Source organism: Paramacrobiotus metropolitanus, unplaced genomic scaffold (assembly GCF_019649055.1).
Source record: "Paramacrobiotus metropolitanus isolate TYO unplaced genomic scaffold, Prichtersi_v1.0 Parri_scaffold0000084, whole genome shotgun sequence".
Lineage (NCBI taxonomy): Eukaryota > Metazoa > Tardigrada > Eutardigrada > Parachela > Macrobiotidae > Paramacrobiotus > Paramacrobiotus metropolitanus.
Window position 1 is genome coordinate 1 of NW_026570304.1, and position 21,345 is coordinate 21,345.

General features: G+C 48.8%; 4 protein-coding genes across 4 annotated transcripts; 1 reads left to right on the top strand and 3 right to left on the bottom strand.

The window, feature by feature from the left end:
- Positions 1 to 569: 569 nt before the first annotated feature.
- Positions 570 to 2,722, top strand: LOC129595962 (uncharacterized). Its single transcript, XM_055493098.1, has 5 exons — positions 570 to 599; positions 689 to 945; positions 1,587 to 1,960; positions 2,055 to 2,165; positions 2,233 to 2,722. The coding sequence occupies exons 1-5, from the start codon at positions 572 to 574 to the stop codon at positions 2,624 to 2,626; spliced, it is 1,164 nt and encodes a 387-aa protein (XP_055349073.1). The 5' UTR covers positions 570 to 571; the 3' UTR covers positions 2,627 to 2,722.
- Positions 2,723 to 6,664: 3,942 nt separating this feature from the next.
- Positions 6,665 to 7,736, bottom strand: LOC129595964 (uncharacterized). Its single transcript, XM_055493100.1, has 3 exons — positions 7,594 to 7,736; positions 7,320 to 7,481; positions 6,665 to 7,077 (listed from the first exon to the last, which is right to left on the bottom strand). The coding sequence occupies exons 1-3, from the start codon at positions 7,649 to 7,651 to the stop codon at positions 6,887 to 6,889; spliced, it is 411 nt and encodes a 136-aa protein (XP_055349075.1). The 5' UTR covers positions 7,652 to 7,736; the 3' UTR covers positions 6,665 to 6,886.
- A 3,456-nt stretch (positions 7,737 to 11,192) lies between these two features.
- LOC129595963 (uncharacterized) lies at positions 11,193 to 12,499 on the bottom strand. The gene is made up of 3 exons (XM_055493099.1): positions 12,382 to 12,499; positions 12,120 to 12,303; positions 11,193 to 12,037 (listed from the first exon to the last, which is right to left on the bottom strand). The coding sequence occupies exons 1-3, from the start codon at positions 12,382 to 12,384 to the stop codon at positions 11,349 to 11,351; spliced, it is 876 nt and encodes a 291-aa protein (XP_055349074.1). The 5' UTR covers positions 12,385 to 12,499; the 3' UTR covers positions 11,193 to 11,348.
- Positions 12,500 to 13,470: 971 nt separating this feature from the next.
- On the bottom strand, positions 13,471 to 14,726 carry LOC129595961 (uncharacterized). Its single transcript, XM_055493097.1, has 5 exons — positions 14,604 to 14,726; positions 14,364 to 14,537; positions 14,155 to 14,259; positions 13,964 to 14,083; positions 13,471 to 13,893 (listed from the first exon to the last, which is right to left on the bottom strand). Exons 1-5 carry the CDS (start codon positions 14,604 to 14,606, stop codon positions 13,762 to 13,764), a joined length of 534 nt encoding a protein of 177 aa, XP_055349072.1. The 5' UTR covers positions 14,607 to 14,726; the 3' UTR covers positions 13,471 to 13,761.
- Positions 14,727 to 21,345: the final 6,619 nt, after the last annotated feature.

The following is a 21,345-nucleotide window of genomic DNA, read 5'->3' on the forward strand; positions in this document are numbered from 1 at the left end:
GTTGTTTGCCTGTTGTCCAGCGTTGTCCACCCCTTTGTCTTGTGTTGTCTGCCCGTTGTCTTGCGTTGGCCTCCTTAATTAACAGTGTGTAAGTAAATTAATGTAATCTACCTAACAAATGCTTCCATCTAATGAATGTTGGTGATTCAAGTTAATGTTACTTGCTATGACTTTGGGCAGTAGTGGTTACAGTAATACTGGTGCCGGTAGTGATAAGCGTAGTGCTACTGGTACAGATAATGGTAACGGTGCTAAAAGTGGCTACGATAGTGATAGGGTAAAACCAAACACGATTCTATTATTTCTCTCAGGTTTTTATTAATAATTTGAATCCCTTTTTCTTGTGTTTTTTATTGTTTGCTTCTGCTTGCTTTTCATGTTTACCACTTATATATTTCCTAATATTTGCGTTTAATTCTTACGGTTCAGAAGTTGCATGCGCAGCTTTTTTATTACTATCTGAACCAATACAAGAACTAGTACCATTAACGGGATTTAGCCATGAATACTGAAGCGTTTCGGTTTATATAGACTTCACTCTCACTGTACATTTCAAGCCTTTGCACAAATTATGCGATCGTCTTTTGGATGGAGCACCGGTAAGTTTTCGTTAGCTATGTGCAAAGCGCATTCAGTAATCACCGTACTCTAGCCAATCAAATATGTCTAACTTAACGTTTTTACATAGATTTTAACCGCAAAATGGTCAGCGAAGCGTTCTGGAGCAACGAAATCGAGTCAGAGCTGAGGGAGCAAAAAATCGTTTATGGATTCAGTGGGCGCAAAATAAACTGTGCCGCTGTCAAACAGCATATAGAAACTGTTCGAACATCAAAGCTGTACGATCATAACTGCAGCATGGAGAGTACTTCTGGATGCCAGTTCCTTGACATGATGGACGGGCTTTGGAAATTCGGGCACAAGCACTGCGCCATGCCAGTCAAGGTAAAGCATACATGAACTGGCAGTACAGAACACATTTGTTATGGCCATCCACGTCAGCGTAACCATACTCTAATTTCAAAACATGATACAGTTCTTCGTTTCCCATAATATGTAAGTTTCGGTTTATTTGCTATTACTCCCACCGTCTGCTAAGTTTCCTTTTTATGCTGCCATCTTTAATTAGCTGCGTGCAGCTAAATTTTCTAATAGCAATGTAACATTCATAATCTATCAAAAGGCTATTCTTTCACATCAGAGACCGCTAGTTACTACGTTGTGAGTTACTGCGTTACGTTTAAAATAGTCTCAAAGAAGTGGTCAAGAAAGCAAACTTTCCTAATCTTCTACATCGTTATCAATTTTAGTCAGTTTGTTTTATGCTCGGGGTTTCCAGATGCTTCGGTTTTTCAATGGTTTTATTTGCCTATTTCTAACACAAAATCGGTGGTCCGCTAATATCGGTATTGGCGGGCAAACCGTTTTGATATACCAAGAGCTGCAGCTATCTCGTTAGACTTCGGCTCAGCAAGTTAACTGAACTCTGACGGTTTGACAGTACAAAAACAGTTTCTAGTTAGTCTCTCTTTTTATGAACGGTTCTTAGTAATATCTTAAGTTTAGACTGCTTTTTCTGTGTATAGAAGATTGTGGACATCCGTCATATTAACTTGCCCCAAGTGTGTGAAAATCAACCTACAAAAAATTCCAAATTTTGCCTACCACACCATGGCCCTCTTAAAAACCTGGAACAGGCAATGAGCAAAGAGGAGTTCAAGTCTTATCTTGCGCAGAAAGAAGCTGCCGTGCGAGTGGTTTCTGATAATTTGTTCCAAGATGAAATGGAAGAAAACGCAGGGAACGCGCTGACATCTGAGCTAAACTGCAACAACAAAAATGTGGTTGCTCCGTGGTGCCGTAAAAGATCTGGAAGAAAAACTAAAGAGTCTTGGTCCAGAGGCATATTTGTGTATGTGGCGGCTTGTGGAACAATCCTCAGTTATTCTCCAATATATAAGTAAGGAAACCGTCAAACATAACACTGCTAGTTTATAATTTTGGTCTATTTCCGCTATTACCGAATATTTCTGAACCGCGGTTTCTTGAACTAGGAGTGAATCACTTAGTCAAGTTCTGGTTCTGACACTGGAGTTCCTGTACAAAAGGATGCAACTGCTTGCAAATCACTTGTGGTCCAAATACTTTCTGTGTTACGACAACATGTAAAGAACGAGCATTTTTAACACACGCCATATTGTAAGTAGGCAACTGATTTTCCGGATTTTTTAGGTGCAATTTGTGCCGGTTAAAGGCTCTAAAAGAACCGCTCAATCACGTTCTGCCAGAGGGATACGACAATATGTTCAATATCATCAACAAAATTGTTGACGGGCTGCATATGAGCAATCATAGGCGCGAGGATTGTCACGTTCTTTACAATCCCAACAAGTTTTCTGATGTTCACCCGGAAGTCAGCCGAAACACCATGGCTGCTGAGCAAACTTTTTCTTGGTTAGGGCGTTATCGCAAACAAGTTAACAGCATGAATAAAACTAATCAACATCTTTTTCTCCATCGGGTCATCATTCGTCGAAATTGGTATATAACTCAGTGCATGCAAAACGGGCAAACACCGGTAGTATGTTCTCTCCGGTCACGTGAAGAACGCTTTGGTTTTACATAAGCTCCTTTCATTTATTTAAATGATTGTTGCATGTTTTGATCGATTGATACCATGTTCTTTAGCATTGCCTATCTGGTTGGAGAAGTGTTAAAACAACCCCGCACTACAACCACTTTTGCATAAAAATGGGCGTTTGGTAAAAACTAAAAAGCATTTTAAATATATTTATCTTTTTAATCAGCTGTTTAGACATCTTTTTATTTTTACTGGTTTTTGACATTTTCCTGAGACTTCGTCATACCTTTACTAATTCGATCTTTCAGGCACGTTTACTCACTGAACAAATAAATTTGCTAAATAACCTTTACCAAGCAAATGGCCGTAGTTCTAATTTTCATATACGAGCATACCGCAATTTAATTTAAACCGTAGAGAGTCTATGGCTGCTACCTAATGTTTTCTGTACACAACGTAAAGGATGGTTTATTTTCCGTGCACAGCAGCTAGTTTCAAATATGGCTGAACAATACAATTTAAAATGCTGAATCTTCCAGTTACTCATTTTCGACGAATTTTTGATACCAAAGTCGATACAACGATTTAGGCGAAATCAGCATACCCAGACCCAGGTCAAGGCCTAAGCGTTATGAAAACTTCCTAAAGGCCAGTGAAAGACAACGGGCGTCTTACGAAAGATAACGGGTGGACAAAGCAAGACAGCGAGTGGAAAACGCAAAGCAACGGTTGGCCCTTGCAAGGCAACGGGTGTACAACGCAATATAACGCGCAAACAACGCAGGACAACGGGTGGGCAACGGGTGGGCAACGCTGGACAACGGGCGGACTACGCAATACAACGGGCAAACAACGCAAGGCAACGGGTGGACAACGCAAGAGAACGGGCAAACAACACAAGACAACCGGTGGACAACGCTGGACAACGGGCAAACAACGCAAGACAACGGGTGGGCAACGCTGGACAACGGGCAGACAACACAAGACAACGGGTGGACAACGCTGGACAACAGGCAAACAACGCAGGGCAACGTGTGGACAACGCAAGACAACGGGCAGACAACACAAGACAAGGGGTGGACAACGCTGGACAACAGGCAAACAACGCAGGGCAACGTGTGGACAACGCAAGACAACGGGCAGACAACACAAGACAAGGGGTGGACAACGCTGGACAACAGGCAAACAACGCAGGGCAACGTGTGGACAACGCAAGACAACGGGCAAACAACGCAAGACAACAGGTGGACTACGCAATACAACGGGCAAACAACGCAAGGCAACGGGTGGACAACGCAAGAGAACGGGCAAACAACACAAGACAACCGGTGGACAACGCTGGACAACGGGCAGACAACACAAGACAACGGGTGGACAACGCTGGACAACGGGCAAACAACGCAGGGCAACGTGTGGACAACGCAAGACAACGGGCAAACAACACAAGACAACGGGTGGACAACGCTGGACAACAGGCAAACAACGCAGGGCAACGTGTGGACAACGCAAGACAACGGGCAAACAACACAAGACAAGGGGTGGACAACGCTGGACAACAGGCAAACAACGCAGGGCAACGTGTGGACAACGCAAGACAACGGGCAAACAACGCAAGACAACGGGTGGGCAACGCTGGACAACGGGCAGACAACACAAGACAACGGGTGGACAACGCTGGACAACGGGCAAACAACGCAGGGCAACGTGTGGACAACGCAAGACAACGGGTGGGCAACGCTGGACAACGGGCAGACAACACAAGACAACGGGTGGACAACGCTGGACAACGGGCAAACAACGCAGGGCAACGTGTGGACAACGCTGGACAACAGGCAAACAACGCAGGGCAACGTGTGGACAACGCAAGACAACGGGCAAACAACACAAGACAACGGGCAAACAACGCAAAACAACGGGTGGGCAACGCTGGACAACGGGCAGACAACACAAGACAACGGGTGGACAACGCTGGACAACGGGCAAACAACGTGTGGACAACGCAAGACAACGGGTGGGCAACGCTGGACAACGGGCAGACAACACAAGACAACGGGTGGACAACGCTGGACAACAGGCAAACAACGCAGGGCAACGTGTGGACAACGGGCAAACAACACAAGACAACGGGCAAACAACGCAAAACAACGGGTGGGCAACGCTGGACAACGGGCAGACAACACAAGACAACGGGTGGACAACGCTGGACAACGGGCAAACAACGCAGGGCAACGTGTGGACAACGCAAGACAACGGGTGGGCAACGCTGGACAACGGGCAGACAACACAAGACAACGGGTGGACAACGCTGGACAACGGGCAAACAACGCAGGGCAACGTGTGGACAACGCTGGACAACAGGCAAACAACGCAGGGCAACGTGTGGACAACGGGCAAACAACACAAGACAACGGGCAAACAACGCAAAACAACGGGTGGGCAACGCTGGACAACGGGCAGACAACACAAGACAACGGGTGGACAACGCTGGACAACGGGCAAACAACGCAGGGCAACGTGTGGACAACGCTGGACAACAGGCAAACAACGCTGGACAACGGGTAAACAACGCAGGGCAACGTGTGGACAACGCAAGACAACGGGCAAACAACGCAAGACAACGGGTGGGCAACGCTGGACAACGGGCAGACAACACAAGACAACGGGTGGACAACGCTGGACAACGGGCAAACAACACAAGACAACGGGTGGACAACGCTGGACAACAGGCAAACAACGCAAGACAACGGGTGGGCAATGCTGGACAACGGGCAAACAACACAAGACAACGGGTGGACAACGCTGGACAACGGGCAAACAACGCAAGACAACGGGTGGACAACGCTGGACAACGGGCAGACAACACAAGACAACGGGTGGACAACGCTGGACAACGGGCAAACAACGCAGGGCAACGTGTGGACAACGCAAGACAACGGGCAAACAACGCAAGACAACGGGTGGGCAACGCTGGACAACGGGCAGACAACACAAGACAACGGGTGGACAACGCTGGACAACGGGCAGACAACACAAGACAACGGGTGGACAACGCTGGACAACGGGCAAACAACGCAGGGCAACGTGTGGACAACGCAAGACAACGGGCAAACAACGCAAGACAACGGGTGGGCAACGCTGGACAACGGGCAGACACAAGACAACGGGTGGACAACGCTGGACAACGGGCAGACAACACAAGACAACGGGTGGACAACGCTGGACAACGGGCAAACAACGCAAGACAACGGGTGGACAACGCTGGACAACGGGCAGACAACACAAGACAACGGGTGGACAACGCTGGACAACGGGCAGACAACACAAGACAACGGGTGGACAACGCTGGACAACGGGCAAACAACGCAGGGCAACGTGTGGACAACGCAAGACAACGGGCAAACAACGCAAGACAACGGGTGGGCAACGGAGGATAACGGGTGGACAACGGAAGACAACCGGTAGACAACGCAAGGCAACGGGTGGACAACGGAAGACAACCGGTAGACAACGCAAGGCAACGGGTGGACAACGGAGGACAACGGGTAGACAACGCAAGACAACGGGTGGCCAACGGAGGACAACGGGTGGACAACGCAGGGCAACGTGTGGACAACGCAAGACAACGGGCAAACAACGCAAGACAACGGGTGGGCAACGCTGGACAACGGGCAGACAACACAAGACAACGGGTGGACAACGGAGGATAACGGGTGGACAACGGAAGACAACCGGTAGACAACGCAAGGCAACGGGTGGACAACGGAAGACAACCGGTAGACAACGCAAGGCAACGGGTGGACAACGGAGGACAACGGGTAGACAACGCAAGACAACGGGTGGCCAACGCAATACAACGGGTGGACAACGCAAAGCAACAGGTTGACAACGGCGGTCAACGCAGACTACAAGCGTGATTCCGCGTTCTAAAAAATTGACGTGTAGAAAACGTGCCATACCTAACCAGCATTATCAGATCCCCCATAATTCGGTAACGGACTTTGTCTGGAATACTTGCATTTGGTGGCGATAATTAGCACACATAAAAATCACGAGTTACTTGTAGTTTAAATATACGTCCAGCGCGCACGTGTGCATTTGATAGTAGGAAGGCCGCGCATATGGGCATTAGATGGCGGTGCGCCGGTGACCGACAGACACCACATTTTTCATGAACGCTGAACATCGAGGACCTTCGCTACGCTTCGGTCGACAAGGAAGTAAATGTCCTTTAATCTTCCCTCCTTCTTTTGGACCCTGATCATTGGATTAGAAATCATCAGCTCCATAACTGTAGACGGAAACGGTTTACAACCAACGGAAAACTACAGCCGCCATAATTCCCAATCCTAACAATGGCATCGCTGTCCGGCGAACTGCAGAATTGCACAAATCGGTATTACAATAGCAGTGCTCATAAAGCATGTCGTTGACGCCTCCAGATACACATTCCATTCTCAACCTCGCATCGGGATGGATTCTGCAGCCTTTCTTCGTGTCTACATCCAACCATCACATTAAGATTGATAATCTGCGTGTTAATTATTCGGCTCGGAAACCGTTTTTCGAGTGAAGTAGTGAATACGGTAAAATCTCTCCTATGCACTTCTGGCATACTTCTATCATACAAAGTCGATGGAACCGTGCCTGTATATTGTTGAGAGGTTTTCTGTACGCAGTTATATAAGCCGGGTACACTTTGTTAATGTAAGTAATTCTTCGATGCAACATGTGTTTTTACCAGTCTGGGTGAGAAAACGGTCGGCATTATTAGCGTCTTGCACGAAAGTCGTTTTCACGCAGACCATGGTTAACGACCTATCAGTCGGCGGTGGACAGGTGACTTCTTTATCGTCCTGCCCCACATTATGCCGTACGTAGCATTTCAGCGCAGAAACTTCCGCTGCAAAAAATCACAACTGATTTACGGTAATTAATACGGTACGATGCAAATCTCGCGTAGTGTCTCTTACTGCCTCAGCTGAGTATTAAATCAAACTGCATGTGCAACTTACGGATAGCCAGCATGCCACAAACAAATAATGCGAAACAGAGGCGTGACATTCTAGACATTTTTAGCGGGATAGATGCTTAGCAGACAATTTCTTCGTTTATTTCGTAGGTCGAAAAAATGCCTCACAATATTGCTCGATCCGTCAGTCCCAACAGCACATGTACTTTATATCCGCAGCTTATCTCGTCCACTTACGCTTTGCTCGATTGGAATGCCTAATGATACGAGATAATTGTAAATGGTTTACTGGGAAATTTTTACCGGGAAAACTCCGATAAGAATTTTCCTTGACAGTTGCCGTTTACATACAATATTGGCTTCATTATGTCTCCCAATGGTGATACTTTGAGCCGGCCCTTTGAGCTAACAACATTCAAGACAAACAAAGATAAATGCAGTGGCGACTGCTCAGTGGGTTCTACAATAATGTTATTGATGCAATGGTGCAATCTACCGATAACTCAAGGCTTACTAAACGTTTCCCGGTGCACGAGTAGAGGGTTCCCACTTCCCACTTATCGACCGGAGCGCAGCGAGCCTCTAATTCAACAAAACTAGAAAACTGTCTGTCTGTTACGGGAGTGGAAGGTCACTTCCTTATTGCGTCAACCTTCCTTATTATGTCATCCCGTAACTTCCTCATTAGCGTTCCCATACACGGTGCGCCGACATACTTACTGAAAATACGAGTAGCAGCTAACACTACCAACCAGAGAGAAGGGTCATAACCCGGGCTGAGACCCGCAGTGTACATACTATATTTGCCAACTGACTCACCATCAGGAAAATGGAAAACAGGTATCAGTTTGTCCGTAGTGCCTATATCCTTTCTGTAGTCAACAGCAGTATCTCTATCTCCATTTCGTAGTTTATTCGGTTACGTAGTATGTAGCTACAGTTGGCTTCACAAGCTGCAGGAAACTTGACAAAACTGCACTTGGTTATCCGAGGATACAGGGACTACCGGTGGCTACATGACCTACAGAAGACTGTACCAGCGACAGAACGAGCGTACGCAGATGGCCACCGGTGACCAGAGACACTACAGGTAGCCACGGAGACCACATTTGAATACGGTGGACTACAGGACGACAAGCCGAGAATGCTGATCCCGAAAAGTAACCGGGCACCAGGACCATTTCTAGCCCGGAGGCATGCCGGGCCAATGGCCGGCCGGGTCGACCAAATACCACACTAGAGCAGTGGTGCAGCAGTGCAGCAGCGGTGTCGATAAAGATATTGTCCATTCAGTAAGGTTCTATTTATAAGCACGGAAAAGGCCAAAGGGTGTATTACTTACCCATAAAAAAGTCGCATACGCAAATTGTACTTTTAATGTAGACTTTTCTCGTGGGATTCCAGATCGCTTAATTACCATGTACTGAGTAGCAACACGCTCATGTCTAAGCTGCAGCTGACTTTAAAACGTCAGGTAGTAGCGACACATTTACACTACATATATCCGCTGTACTCCTGACGGAGTACTACTACAATTCATGCTGTGCATTTTGTCAGCTCACATCCGCCTCTACGCGGACTCAATCCCACTTTTGAATCCGCTCTTCGGTACCAAAAAACTAGCAAATACCCTTCCAATTCTACATGTGTTCAGATGCGGGCCGCACTTGTGTTCAGCTACCTGGAAGGAATATGAGCGCAAACAATACTGATTTTGAAGTGTGCCGCACTTACTTGTTCTCACTTACCTCACTTACTATTTCCATCTCTCCCTTATATGGTCTTCGTTACCCCAAATTTGAAGTTTCATTTAAAGAACAGTTTTGAAACAATACTTCAAGCAACTGGAGCGATTATTTGGCTTGAAAATAACGCGAAATACTTGCTCAAAATGTATTAAGAGTTATCAAGTTTGAGATTGCAGAGATTTGTTGTGCAGTTTCAAGGTTTTCGGTTGGAGAGTTACTTCGTTGACTACTGCTGAACTTTTGAAACCACCCTGACAAGACTCAATTTTAAATTGGACGTTGTATAACTTTGATTTGGATACAACTGCTTCTCAAAGCAACGGAAAAAGATTCAGTTTGTAGTCCGAGCAGCGGTTTTTCTTTATGGGTTAGCAAAGATTATTCATTTCCACCAAGACGCCGCCACATTTGCTTAAAATACTGTCTCATCATTCCGATATCCTGGATTCGGTCAATTCCTGTACTTCTTTCTTCCCGAGATAAAGACGAAGAAGCGCACGTTTTGGTGTGTTAAAAATTCTGTATGCGGCGTTAAAAAACAACCGCCAGTCCTAAAAGCTGCGCTCCGGTCTACTAATGCACGCAAAGTGCATTTTCCTAGTTAGGTACATACAAATGTCAGATAGCGTAAAGCTACTGATGGTTTATGGTGGTGGGTGACCTTTACTGAATAGCTAACTCAGACACGACGCTAACCCAATCGTTCTGCTAACGTTGACCTTTATGTAAACTGATTGAAGCTAACACTGCATTGTCACTGCAACACATCAAGGCTAAGAAGACATTCTAGAGAACACTTTCCAAGACCAGATATTCCAGAGCTGCTAGCCATACAAGATGACATTAACTCATTCACAAGTTCTTCTCCCTCAAGCACTCAACAGTGATTTCTGATGCAAAAATATGAAAGATGACAGAGTCAACGATTTATTGATTGTTTTCGGAAAGATCAAGTACACTTAACACAATACTAATTGGCTGATACTTTCTGGCCACTTCCTTCCATTGCAACGCACATCACAGTATGACTGTCCATACAGAATGTACTTCTACCAGTCGTACTCGTGACACAAATGAGAAATGATACAAATGGAATTCAAACATCGCCAAGAAGCCTGTCAGCGCTGCCCGCCCCCCAACTGCAGCGTCCCGTAAATTCTCCCGTAGGCTGCAAGTGGTCTCCTGCTGACGGTCTATTACTTCACCTGCGATTTCGAAAGCAGTGATCAGGGTGGCGCAGTACCGGCTGGCGAAGGGGTCGTCCTTGTTCAGCCAGTAAAACTGCAACTGCCCGGCCTGTCGGGCCTCAGACAACGACGCCACCTCCTCCACCGGGACACAACGGGAGCGCACGCCGAGGCTGCAGAGTGCAGACTGATTGGCCTTTTAAAGCATTATAACATGCAGGCTGTCGCTGTCCCCGACCATAACCCGCTTGCCCAACCCCAACACCTCCCAGACCTGCGACAGCCTGACGCCGCTGGTGCCCGTCTTCGGTGACTCTACCGCCTCCGCGGAGACGACTAGCAGCCTCCCATCTAAACCCACCCTGGGCAAGGCTAGCACTGCAATGAACAGGTTGTACACGGGCACACTGCGGGCTTTCGGTCTAGAGGAGGCGCCCAACCGGAAGCGGCCACAAGTCGTCGTCGACCATTTTGCTGTTAATTTGCTGAACCAAACTCTTCGTTGACATGGTTTACGCTTTACCGCAGCATACTCGTTTTCTAAGGTTGAACGTTCCTGTTACTGCTGTTTGATCTGTGTACAAAACACTCAACAACACGATGTCGCTATACGCTTCATCAACTTTTACGCCAACTCATCGACTTAAAAGGAACTAAGCGTAACAAATTGCTCGCTTCTAGGTAGCGCAGAAATTCAGAGCGGCAAAATGACGGGTTAAAGAAAACCGTAAAAAAGACCAAAATGTGGCATACTCAAGCAAAGAATGCAATAACCAACCGGCCGAGGTACTGACAAGTAATAGACTGAAAAAGTTGGACAACTAAACCGAATTGTGTGTTGCTCAGATGCTAACACACTCAGTCTAAAACTCTTCTTCTTCGGTTTCTGTTTCCGACGGAACATAGTCACTGTCCGTATCATCCTCAGGTTGGACCGATTCGTGATCAGAATCGTCGACATCCGCCATCTGAACGCCTCCACCGGCGACCGCAACCTGTGGCTGTTGATGTTGGTGTGGTGGTTGCTGGCGCACGTTGAGACCGTTTTTGTATCCGACCTCCAACAAGCCCAGCTCGTCGACACCGGCCAGTACTTTGGTCTGGCCGAATCCTACGATATTTTCCAGCATCTCATCATCAACCTGCAAGTTCCAGTACCTCGTTGGGAACGACTTGGGATTCGCATCCGACAGTTTTTTCAGCAGCTTTCTTTTTGGTCCTTGAACATCCGATGACACGATGCGGTAGACAGCCCTTTTATCAAAATCCAGTTGCCAAATGCTACACAGCGGACCGACACCGGATGATCCAAACAACGCAGTCCAGTCGTAATCATCCATCTGCTTCAGCATGTCGCTGTTAATAAAGCGTTGAAACAACTGCTCGCCAATGCTTCGGCGTCGGGATTCATAGAACAGCATGTTGGCCGCCGGTGATGCAGGGTTCTTAACCAGCACTCTCCCGGCCTTGGATTCGTGAATCCAGGCCGGGAGATGCTCCGCTTCCTGCTCAGCGCCATGGGGAGACACCAGTACGCAGACATCCCGAGTATCTGTCGTTGTAAATCACATGTTAGTCAGTATCTGCAGTTTAGTCTGAAAGTGATGCAATCAGCGGCGCAGCAGTCTGCTTACTGTAATCGTTCGGCCCATGATGATGTTGCGAGGAGGGCGCCAACAGCGGATGGACGCTTTTGTCGTCCTTCCGAACAAACTCTTCAAAATAATTCAAGTAAAAGGTGTTGGTGTATTGTTCACGGGTTTCAGTCCTGAGGTTCTTAACGAACGGCAGAGAGTTCTGCGGAACCCGCAGTGGAATCTGCAAGAAACATTCTCTGTCACAAACCGTTCAGATGACCTGTTGCGTGTCAGGGTAATATCTCTGATCTCATGTTACCATTTCTCAGGATCGAAGGTCTGGAGCTGCTAAGATCAGACAGCTGAACAATGAACAATCAGTGGGGGAATTTAGCAAACTTTTTGCGCACAAACTAGATTAGTGAATCAACTGGTTGTTACGAGTGTCGACTGGGAAAGCATTGCATGATTTGCATCATCGTTGTCGATTACATCATTACAACAGCCAGTCGCATGAGCAACTGCCGTTACGTGCGGTTATGCCACCGGTCACACATTCAGTTTCGTGCCCGCCCATGAGTAGCGCTCATCTATTCGTAGCACTTCGAGTTTTCATACCAATTCATGATTATTTTCATACTAATCAAAAAATGCTTACTAGTATCAGAAATTAATAAACTGAATACTGCATAATTACTGTTACTGGCTGTCAACTGGTATGAAATAGTGTGAAAAAATAGTTTGTAATAATATTCTCAAATCTCAAGCACTAGTATAGTTGAGGCTAGCCTGGGCAGGCAATTTGTCAGATGCTGCAGTATAAGTAATGAGGTTTTGTTTTCGTGCAGCGGACGCGCGAGATTCAGGAATGCGGCTTCGGCGCCAAGTTCGTGGACTTCAAGATCATCAACTGCCTGGCGGTGGTTTACCTGCCCCTTCGGCGTCCGCGTCGACCTCCTCAGAGACGCCTACCCTCACGAAGTCCCCGCTATGGCTTTTTATTGTAATTTTATTGTAATTTTTTATACAGCACCGGAAGTGGTTGATTTTGCGATTAATTTTTTATCAGTTAAATTGATTTTTGGCAGAAATTTGATTTGTAATTAATGGCGGCACTTCAAACTGCAGGTATGAGCCGGAGCTGCACGGCGGCCTCGTGGAAGCTGCCGGAAGTGGGCGGCCAGATGCAGGTCTTTCAGATGGGCAACACCACCATCACCGGTAAACGCCGTGATGCTCCGTCGTTGTTGCAACGCTGAATAAGCGTTTGTTTATGCATCATACAGCGCCGAACGCGATGAGTGCGCGCAAGACGCTGCGCCAGCATCTACGCCAAGCTGTACGAGTTCCGCAAACCCAAGGACAGCGTCGCACGCGGTTTAAATAATTTTTGTTCAAATGTAGCAAATCTGACCAACGTCTCAAAAAACAAGCAGGAAAAAACAACCCGAAACAGTCCGAAAAGCATGGAATTAAACGGACAAAAATCAAACTGCAGTGGCAAAACTATGCAAGAAATAATAAGTCAAAAAGAGAAAATGCAGTCTAGTCTGTAGGGAGATTTGTCAGTAGAAAGAATCGATAAAGGAAAACTTTGTCGACGTCGACAAAAACAAATGCACCGTCAACGGACAGGCAACTTTTCCAACGTAATTACTGCTGAAAAACCGCGCTGGGATTTATTGGCACGGTTGCGAAATCAGACGGCTCCAGCCCGCGATTCAGCGATCGACTGACGTTGAGGAAGCGGATCGGGATTCCAGTCCTTCTCGTGGTCGGCGCCAATGTGCCACAGGATGTAGTCGCGCTCGGAGTAACTCACCCGGCAGCCCTGCAACGCCGACGAGGAATGCAGTGTTGTTTCGATTAGCGCAACCAAGGCAGGTGAAGGATTACATTACCTGCAGCGGGCAGTTGTAGTTGAAGAGAAAGCGATCCGGCGAGTCTTCGCTGTCGACGCAGCTGCTCAGCGCCTCCCCGATGCACTGGCCCGCCACCTGGGATTCCAGACGAGCCCGCTCCTGCCACAGGGAAGGACTGAACGTTCCACCACGACAGACTGACCAATGAATAATGCGTCGGTAGTGCCCACCTGCTTAGCTTCCTCGGAGAACGCCAGATGCAACAGCTGCGGATGCACAGCCTTGATGTGGCGGTCTATCAGGTGGTAAGGCGCGAACACTTGCACCGGGCACTCCTGCAGAAGAACCAGGCTCAACCGGTTGCAGTGGCGATTAATTAACCACCCTACTGCCTACGGGTAGCCGTTGCAGGTCAATAAGAAAGGAACGACACGCGTACCGGGTCGGCACAGGCGTGGTAGACCTGGGTGGGCAGCGCGCAACGCCGCCGGTGCTGCGTCTTCAAGTGCGCCTTCATCAGCCAGGACGAATCCAACAGTCGGCCGCGGCCATCTCCACTTTCTCCAATGGCGGCGCACGCGTCGATCGGGCAGACGTACTTCACTTGCTCATCCTGCATAACAGTTTCTCAAGAGTAGCGGGCGTTAAGTTAACTAAACCCAACGTTGCCCTTACTGACCATCCCACGTGTGCGGATGATGATGTTGTCGGCAGTGATCTGGCTGAGGAGATGCTGGCTGTGGAGCTGTAGTCACTGTGGTGCGATGAGCGGCGAACGCGGCCGGGCAGAGGCAGCGAAATGTCGGTGGCGTCCTCCTGCGCGTCCCACGCATCGCCGTCGTCTTCTTCGAGGGCGCGCAGTGCCATTATTTCCACCGCGCTATACAGATTCACAGATCTCTTATTTGAAATAATTATTTCCAACACTGCAGTGTTGAATACTTGCTGTCACTACTGTGGCTCCTTAAAAACACTTCAGTTGCTATTTAACAGAACGCAGTAGACACCTCTAAAATTAATGAATTCGTTATTACATTGTCAATTTTGTGACATCGTCGGAAGTCGAACTGCGAACGGCACCGGTAAGCAAGTACTCCTACTGCGATCGCAGCTCTGCTGTCAGCCGCCAAAGGCTACAGCCACAACCAAAAGCCAGATCCTTCTGTTGGTTGCCAGTCGTGCTTTTAGCACGATACAAAATACTGATCATTTTTACAAAATTAAAATTTGAAAATTATTTTGTGTCGTTCACGCAGTGTGCGATGGTTGCCACTTGCCAGTTTTACCGTGAATTATTGAACAGTCTTAAACAGACTCCAAAGCACTTAAACCGCATCCTATCAGGATGTGCAGCATCTACAACCGTCCCGACGACATCTACGCGTGGAACGCGGTGGAGGTGCGCGACGAGCGCACGGGCCTGCTGCAGCACAGGCGCGTTATCAGCGCCGTCAGCAACGGCCTCATCGTCCACTTCGATTGCGACGGCCGCTGCGCCGAATTACTGCAGCATAGCGCCGCCTTCCGCTGTAATCGCAGCCTCTACGATACATTCTACGACGACGGACCCGGCGTAATTCACAGCCGTATTGTGGGCAGAAAATTTCTGCAGGCGCCGCAGCGACAGGTGGTGGAAGTGCTGTACCCGTTGACATCCTGTACCCGCGCCTCTTCTGGCAACGCTACGTTTTCGTGGCGGGCGGCCACCGGCGCACTGCCGGCGCCCCAATAGTCAGCCGGCAGCGGCTGGCCTTGCGTGACGAAGGAAACGGGCAGGATGGCGCGTATCTCCGCCTCAGCGGAGGGAGCCAAGTAGCGCCAGCGCACCGGATGCGCCCGCATCATCTGCCTGACGACGCGGCCCTCACCCAGCTGGATGGCCTGTGGGAGGCCTGGAAGGCGGCCGTCACCGCGTCCCGGCACAACGTGTGGCCCGTGTGTGTCGTGGGGGGAATGGTGGTGTAAATTTCTTCAAGAAAGGAGTGACCTTTCTTCTTCTCATTCTTTGGAGATATCGGTTGGTGGTTCGAGTTCGCAAATGTGCAAAGCGTATTTATTAAACCGCGTACGTGTTCGCATTCAATTCATCGTGTGTGAATTTCAAGGATATGGGTCCATAATCAGACTTTTTGGACTCGCGATTGCAATGACCACTTTCGCGTGTGTAATCTGTGTTTTCCGTTTCTTATGTTTGTTATGGTGCCTCGTTACCTGCATGCAGACTGCAGCTGTAAGTAATTAAACACTGCATATGGCACACGTTTGCGCCTAACGAATCAGGACAAGGAAAGGTCAGCGCAGCAATCCGACAGCCACACGTACTGGAGCCTTTGGCAGTTATGCGGCATTGCAAAACAATAACAGATATACGTAGCAAGTACAGTACTAGTATTCTCATCGTATACAGTAGTCGATCGTGTGAGTGTGTACGTGCTGAAGGTGCTCTAATGGTGCGACCGCAGCTGTCGTGTAAAAGCCGTAACCTATTATGACGATCGAATCTTGACCGATGTTAGCGTTGGCTGGTTAGGAGCGCGAGTTATTTAGTAAAGGTTTCTTAATCTGAAGAATAAGATTACACATGAGCATGGCAAAAACTTTGCGATCCGCATTGCACGTTAACTGTCGCACTGCTGGCCGTGACCTTTAAGACGGACCCCACCAGATCAGCTGCATTTCCACAAAATACTAAAGCAAGGTGTGACCTTTGGACTAGCCGCGTATAGATAGCTGTGCAGTGTTGCGAAGCATTGCCGGAAGCTACGTGCAGGTGGCTGGCTTCCTGCAATCCGCACGCCTCCGGACTGGTCGGCATCTGGCCTTTCAGACGGGCAACACCAGTTACCCCACCATCACCGGTACACGCCGTGACGGTGATGCTCCGGCGCTGTTTGGACGCTGATTACGCGACTAGGACGACCAGTGCATAATACAGCGCTCCACGCTATGAGCGCGCGCAAGACCCTGGCCAGCATCTACGCCAAACTCTATGACTTCCGGCCGCCAACCCAAGGACCGTGGAGCTGCCCTTCCGGCTTCCGGCAGGGGCCTCGCAAAGGCCGCCAACGCGGTCTTTCGCCGGTGACCGGACGCCACCCAGTTGGACGGCGACGGGAAATTGTAACGTTACACTCGCACGCTATGTAAACTTTTGTTCAAATGCATGTCAGATGGCGCTGGTTAAGCGCGCATCGACCATCGACGGCGGAACAAAAGCAAACCCTTACAATGAGTAAGGTTGGTCATATTGCTGTATTAATTTGTGAATTGTGAGTACACACATACTAGATTATGTCAGGAATTTCCCAGTTAACATTTGATCACAACAAATATTAATCGCATAATATCATTCTTTCTAGAACAGTCGTGGATGCTACGTCCGCAAAAGGCGCGTGTTACCAGCTGTTGTGCAGTCGGTTGACTGGACAAGAGAAACAGACTGGCTTTTGATGGAGATCCTGGAACGAACGCCATGGTCAATGGTCGGGGAAGGGGGAGGACTGGAAGGGGAACCGGTCGACGAAAGGTAGCACGAAGCGGCATTAGGCGGGGTTGGCACCACTGGCCGGAAGTGGAGCAGGCGCTGCCTTAGCGGCATGCCGCGCCATCATCTCGCGCCCCAGAGCGCATCAGGTCAGCCCCGTCAACTTGCGCAGACCAGTCAGACCCTGCACCATCTCCACGCTCCACGCCACCTCGCCGTACTTAAGGACGACGCGCGGATCCTGCTGCTGGCAGCAATGCAAGGTCTTCTCGATCCGCTGCCGCTCCTCGGAGGTCGGCGGCCTCCGCCAGCCAGTCGGTCAGCACCAGGCCGTTGTGCAGCGCGTTGACGACGCGGCCGTACTCCCAAGAGCCGTCGCTGGCCCGCACGTCCACGGCGTTCCACGCGTAGATATCGTCACGGCTGTAGATGCTGCGCATGCTGATAGACTGCGGGTGAAGCGCTTTGCAGTTTGTTTTCCGACTGTTCAATGACTACCGCAAAACTGGCAACCATAAGAATGATAAGATGATAAGAACCTCTATGAGAATAAGGGACTTGGAGATTCAAATTCGAAAAATTCAAGTGAAAAATAAAATTTAATTGACAACGTCACAACCAGTTGTAGTCTGGCCGACTCGTCAGTGTAGTGGCCGCCCGGGAGGGGTAGCACTGTCTGGCAGTCTGACAGTGTCGCCTAGCTTGTTAATAGTTGTTATTGTTGGCCACATTTTAAATTTTATTGTCGGCGTTACTGCATATTGCTGAAGTTTTCTGGGTTTATAATTTGAAGATAAACTCATTAAACTGTAATAACAAATGAAGGTTTCTTCAGAAGCCGCAGTAGTGACAACAAGTATCTCACTATTGCAGTGCAGTGTTAGAAAGAATTACGCAAGTACAGTATCTAAACGTCGGAATTTCCGAATCTCCGTAGCACTGGCACTGCGCGCCATCGAAGACGGCGGCGATCTCTTTCCTCGGGAGTCGCAGGAGGACGCTGTCGACGTCTCGACGTCGCTGCCAGACCGCAGTCGCCGTTCATCGGTCCACAGCGATTACAACTCCACAGCCAGCATCTCCTCCGAGGATACCTGCCGGAAAAGGGAGCGCCCGCAGCCTCCCAACACCAGCCAGCCGGACGAACTGGTAAATTGCACCTTCTTGGAGTTTGGCCGCTCCGGGTTTTCTCTCAGCAGCCACATCCACGAGCGCCATGCCCAGTACAAGAAGCGCCTGATGAACGCGCTGACGAAGCAGCGCAAGAAGACTGGCGAGGTGAGTTGCAGCTGACAAGTGAATGAGTGATAACGCGCTGCACAACATTGGCGTACAGTTATTATTACCGCAGTACAGCAACCGGATTTCATTAACGGAGATATCTGACCAGACTACTGGATAATGCTTTTGGTTCCTTTAGAACTTTTTCTACTTTTTTGGGTTGATTTTCTGAGAATGTTTTGTCCGTTTATTAAGTAATTAAAGGCCGCGAGATGTAATGTGTTCATCGTGCATGAGCTGCGTCAATTGTACTTGCAGAAGCACCGCGAGTTCATCCTAACGGCCAGGAGCAAGACGTTCCCGGAGTGGACCAGTGACGCCACTCGTCTGGGGCCCAGCCAGATCACTGCCGACCAGATCATCATCCGCACACGTGGGCTGGTCAGTGCAGCGTCAGGCTTAGTCAGTCGAATGCACGCCCAGCCATGCTGCAATGGGACATGGTTGTGCAGGGCGGTCAAGTGAAGCACGTCTGCCAGATGGACTCGTGTGCGGCCTTTGAAGAAGGGCAAGGCCGGCTGCTGGACTCGTCCTGGCTGATGAAGGCGCACTTGAAGACGCAGCACCGGCGGCGTTGCGCGCTGCCCACCAAGGTCTACAACGCCTGTGCCGACCCGGTACTTTACGTGTCTTCTTCATTTCTTATTGGCGTATAACGGCTACAAGCGTAAGTACGGTAGTTAATTAATCTCGAATGCAGCCAGTTAAGCCGGTCTTCTTCTGCACAAGTGCCTCGTGCAGGTGTTTGCGCCGTACCACCTGATGTACCGGCATATCCAGGCCGTGCATGATCCGCAGCTGTTGGGCGTGGTCTACTCAGAGGAAGCTCTGCAGGCGGGTCGTTGATGGGGCTGCGTGTCTGTCTGGTTCCGTCTGTCCGTTTGGCAGGAACGTCTGTCCGTCTGGAGGCCCAAGTGACGGGACAGTGCACCGCGGAGGCGCTGAGCAGCAGCGTCGACAGCCAAGACTCGCCGGATCGCTTTCTCTTCAACTACAACTGCCCGCGGCAGGTAATCCTTCACCTGTGCTCGTTGCGTTAATTGCAACAGCCCTGCATGCCTCGTCGGCGTTGCAGGACTGTCGGGTGAGTTACTCCGAGCGCGACTACCTCCTGTGGCACATTGGCGCCGAATGCCGATCACAAGAAGGACTGGAATGTTCGGCCGGTAAATGATCAGTAAGCGCACCCGTGGGGGACCGCACAGTGGCGCTAACTATCCTTGCCAACAGCGACTGAGTCTCCACCTGTCGATTCTCAAATTCTCGCTCGCACATTGATGGATTATCCAATTTTTTTTTTTACTTGTACGGGTAAACCTTTAATAAGTATCATGATACGAGTACAAACTATGTACCAAAACGAAACAGCATTTATAACAGAAATACTTCCTCTATGCTATCTTGATCGGGGATCGTACCCATTACACAACGATCGGGGATCGTTGTGTCCATTCTGAGGATTATCCATCCTCAGAATGGACTGCCTTTTCCTTTTGCTGATTATTTTGGTGTTCCTGTAGCCCGTTATGTGTCGTTGCTTGTCCATTTTTCGTCCAGCTGCTAGCTTCTCGGAGACGCTGCTCAGACTGGTCGAGAATTCGCTACAGATGTACTTAAAGTATAGCAAAACAAAACTGATAAAGTATAGCTTTGATAGGCAACGGCGACACAACGTGTCTTACGTCAAGGGTTTATACAATCAACAGAGTGCAATGTTGTACGGACGTAAGACGCATGTTCTGTGCAAAAACATTATGATGCTTCTCTATTCTGTTTACTTCCAATCTCGTAACTGCATTATTGAATAATTAACGACTTTCCAGATTTATTGCGAAACCTCGATTACTCGAGCAATCCCTTTTCGCTACAACTGATAAAGCGACAATCCTGGCTAAAATGTGCACAAAGGTCACATCTTGCTGTATATCATTACCTGCCCACTTCCAAAGCAGATGAATACAGTCGATATTGTGGCGACTGGCAGTGCCACATTATAACGCCAAATTCATTTTAAATATCAATCCATATACCAGCCGTTCAGTTCTGCAGTGCGCCACGTAACTGGAATAGATTCGGGTTGGTGTTTCGCATTACAGGCACTTGAAATCAGTGCTCTGGACGTGCTAGTGCAGTAATGAACTGCAGTACTGTCACCCATGCCAGTGTGTTCTAAGCGGAATGGTCACATGACTCACATCCACACGTAATCATCTTTTCCGGCCAATTAAGTCATTTTTTAAGTGGCAACATATTCAATGCTCACAACATATGACGCGGACGCATGCAACGGAAAACCCGTTGCGCGGGAAAACTAGAGCTGTGTGGACAAATCTGCTGACGACGTGTTCATTTAAAACCTGTACTTTTAATTGGCTCACACCGCGACATAACACTCATAAGTCGTACGACTACTGCCGACATTTAGCCCGTACCACCTGAGCGACTACTACTACTTCGTATAGTAAGTATATCGTAAGTAGCGGAACTATACTAAGTACAGTTGTGAGCGCTTCTGCAGGTGTTTTCTTGCAAATTCTTCCAAGCACGCTTTCCTGCCGGTCAGCCTCGTGGGCGATACGCTGGTCTCTTTTACAAGGCCTTCTGGCGGCGCCGCTACTCGACCAGCACTTGATAGGCCTTCGTTATTCTTCTGCAA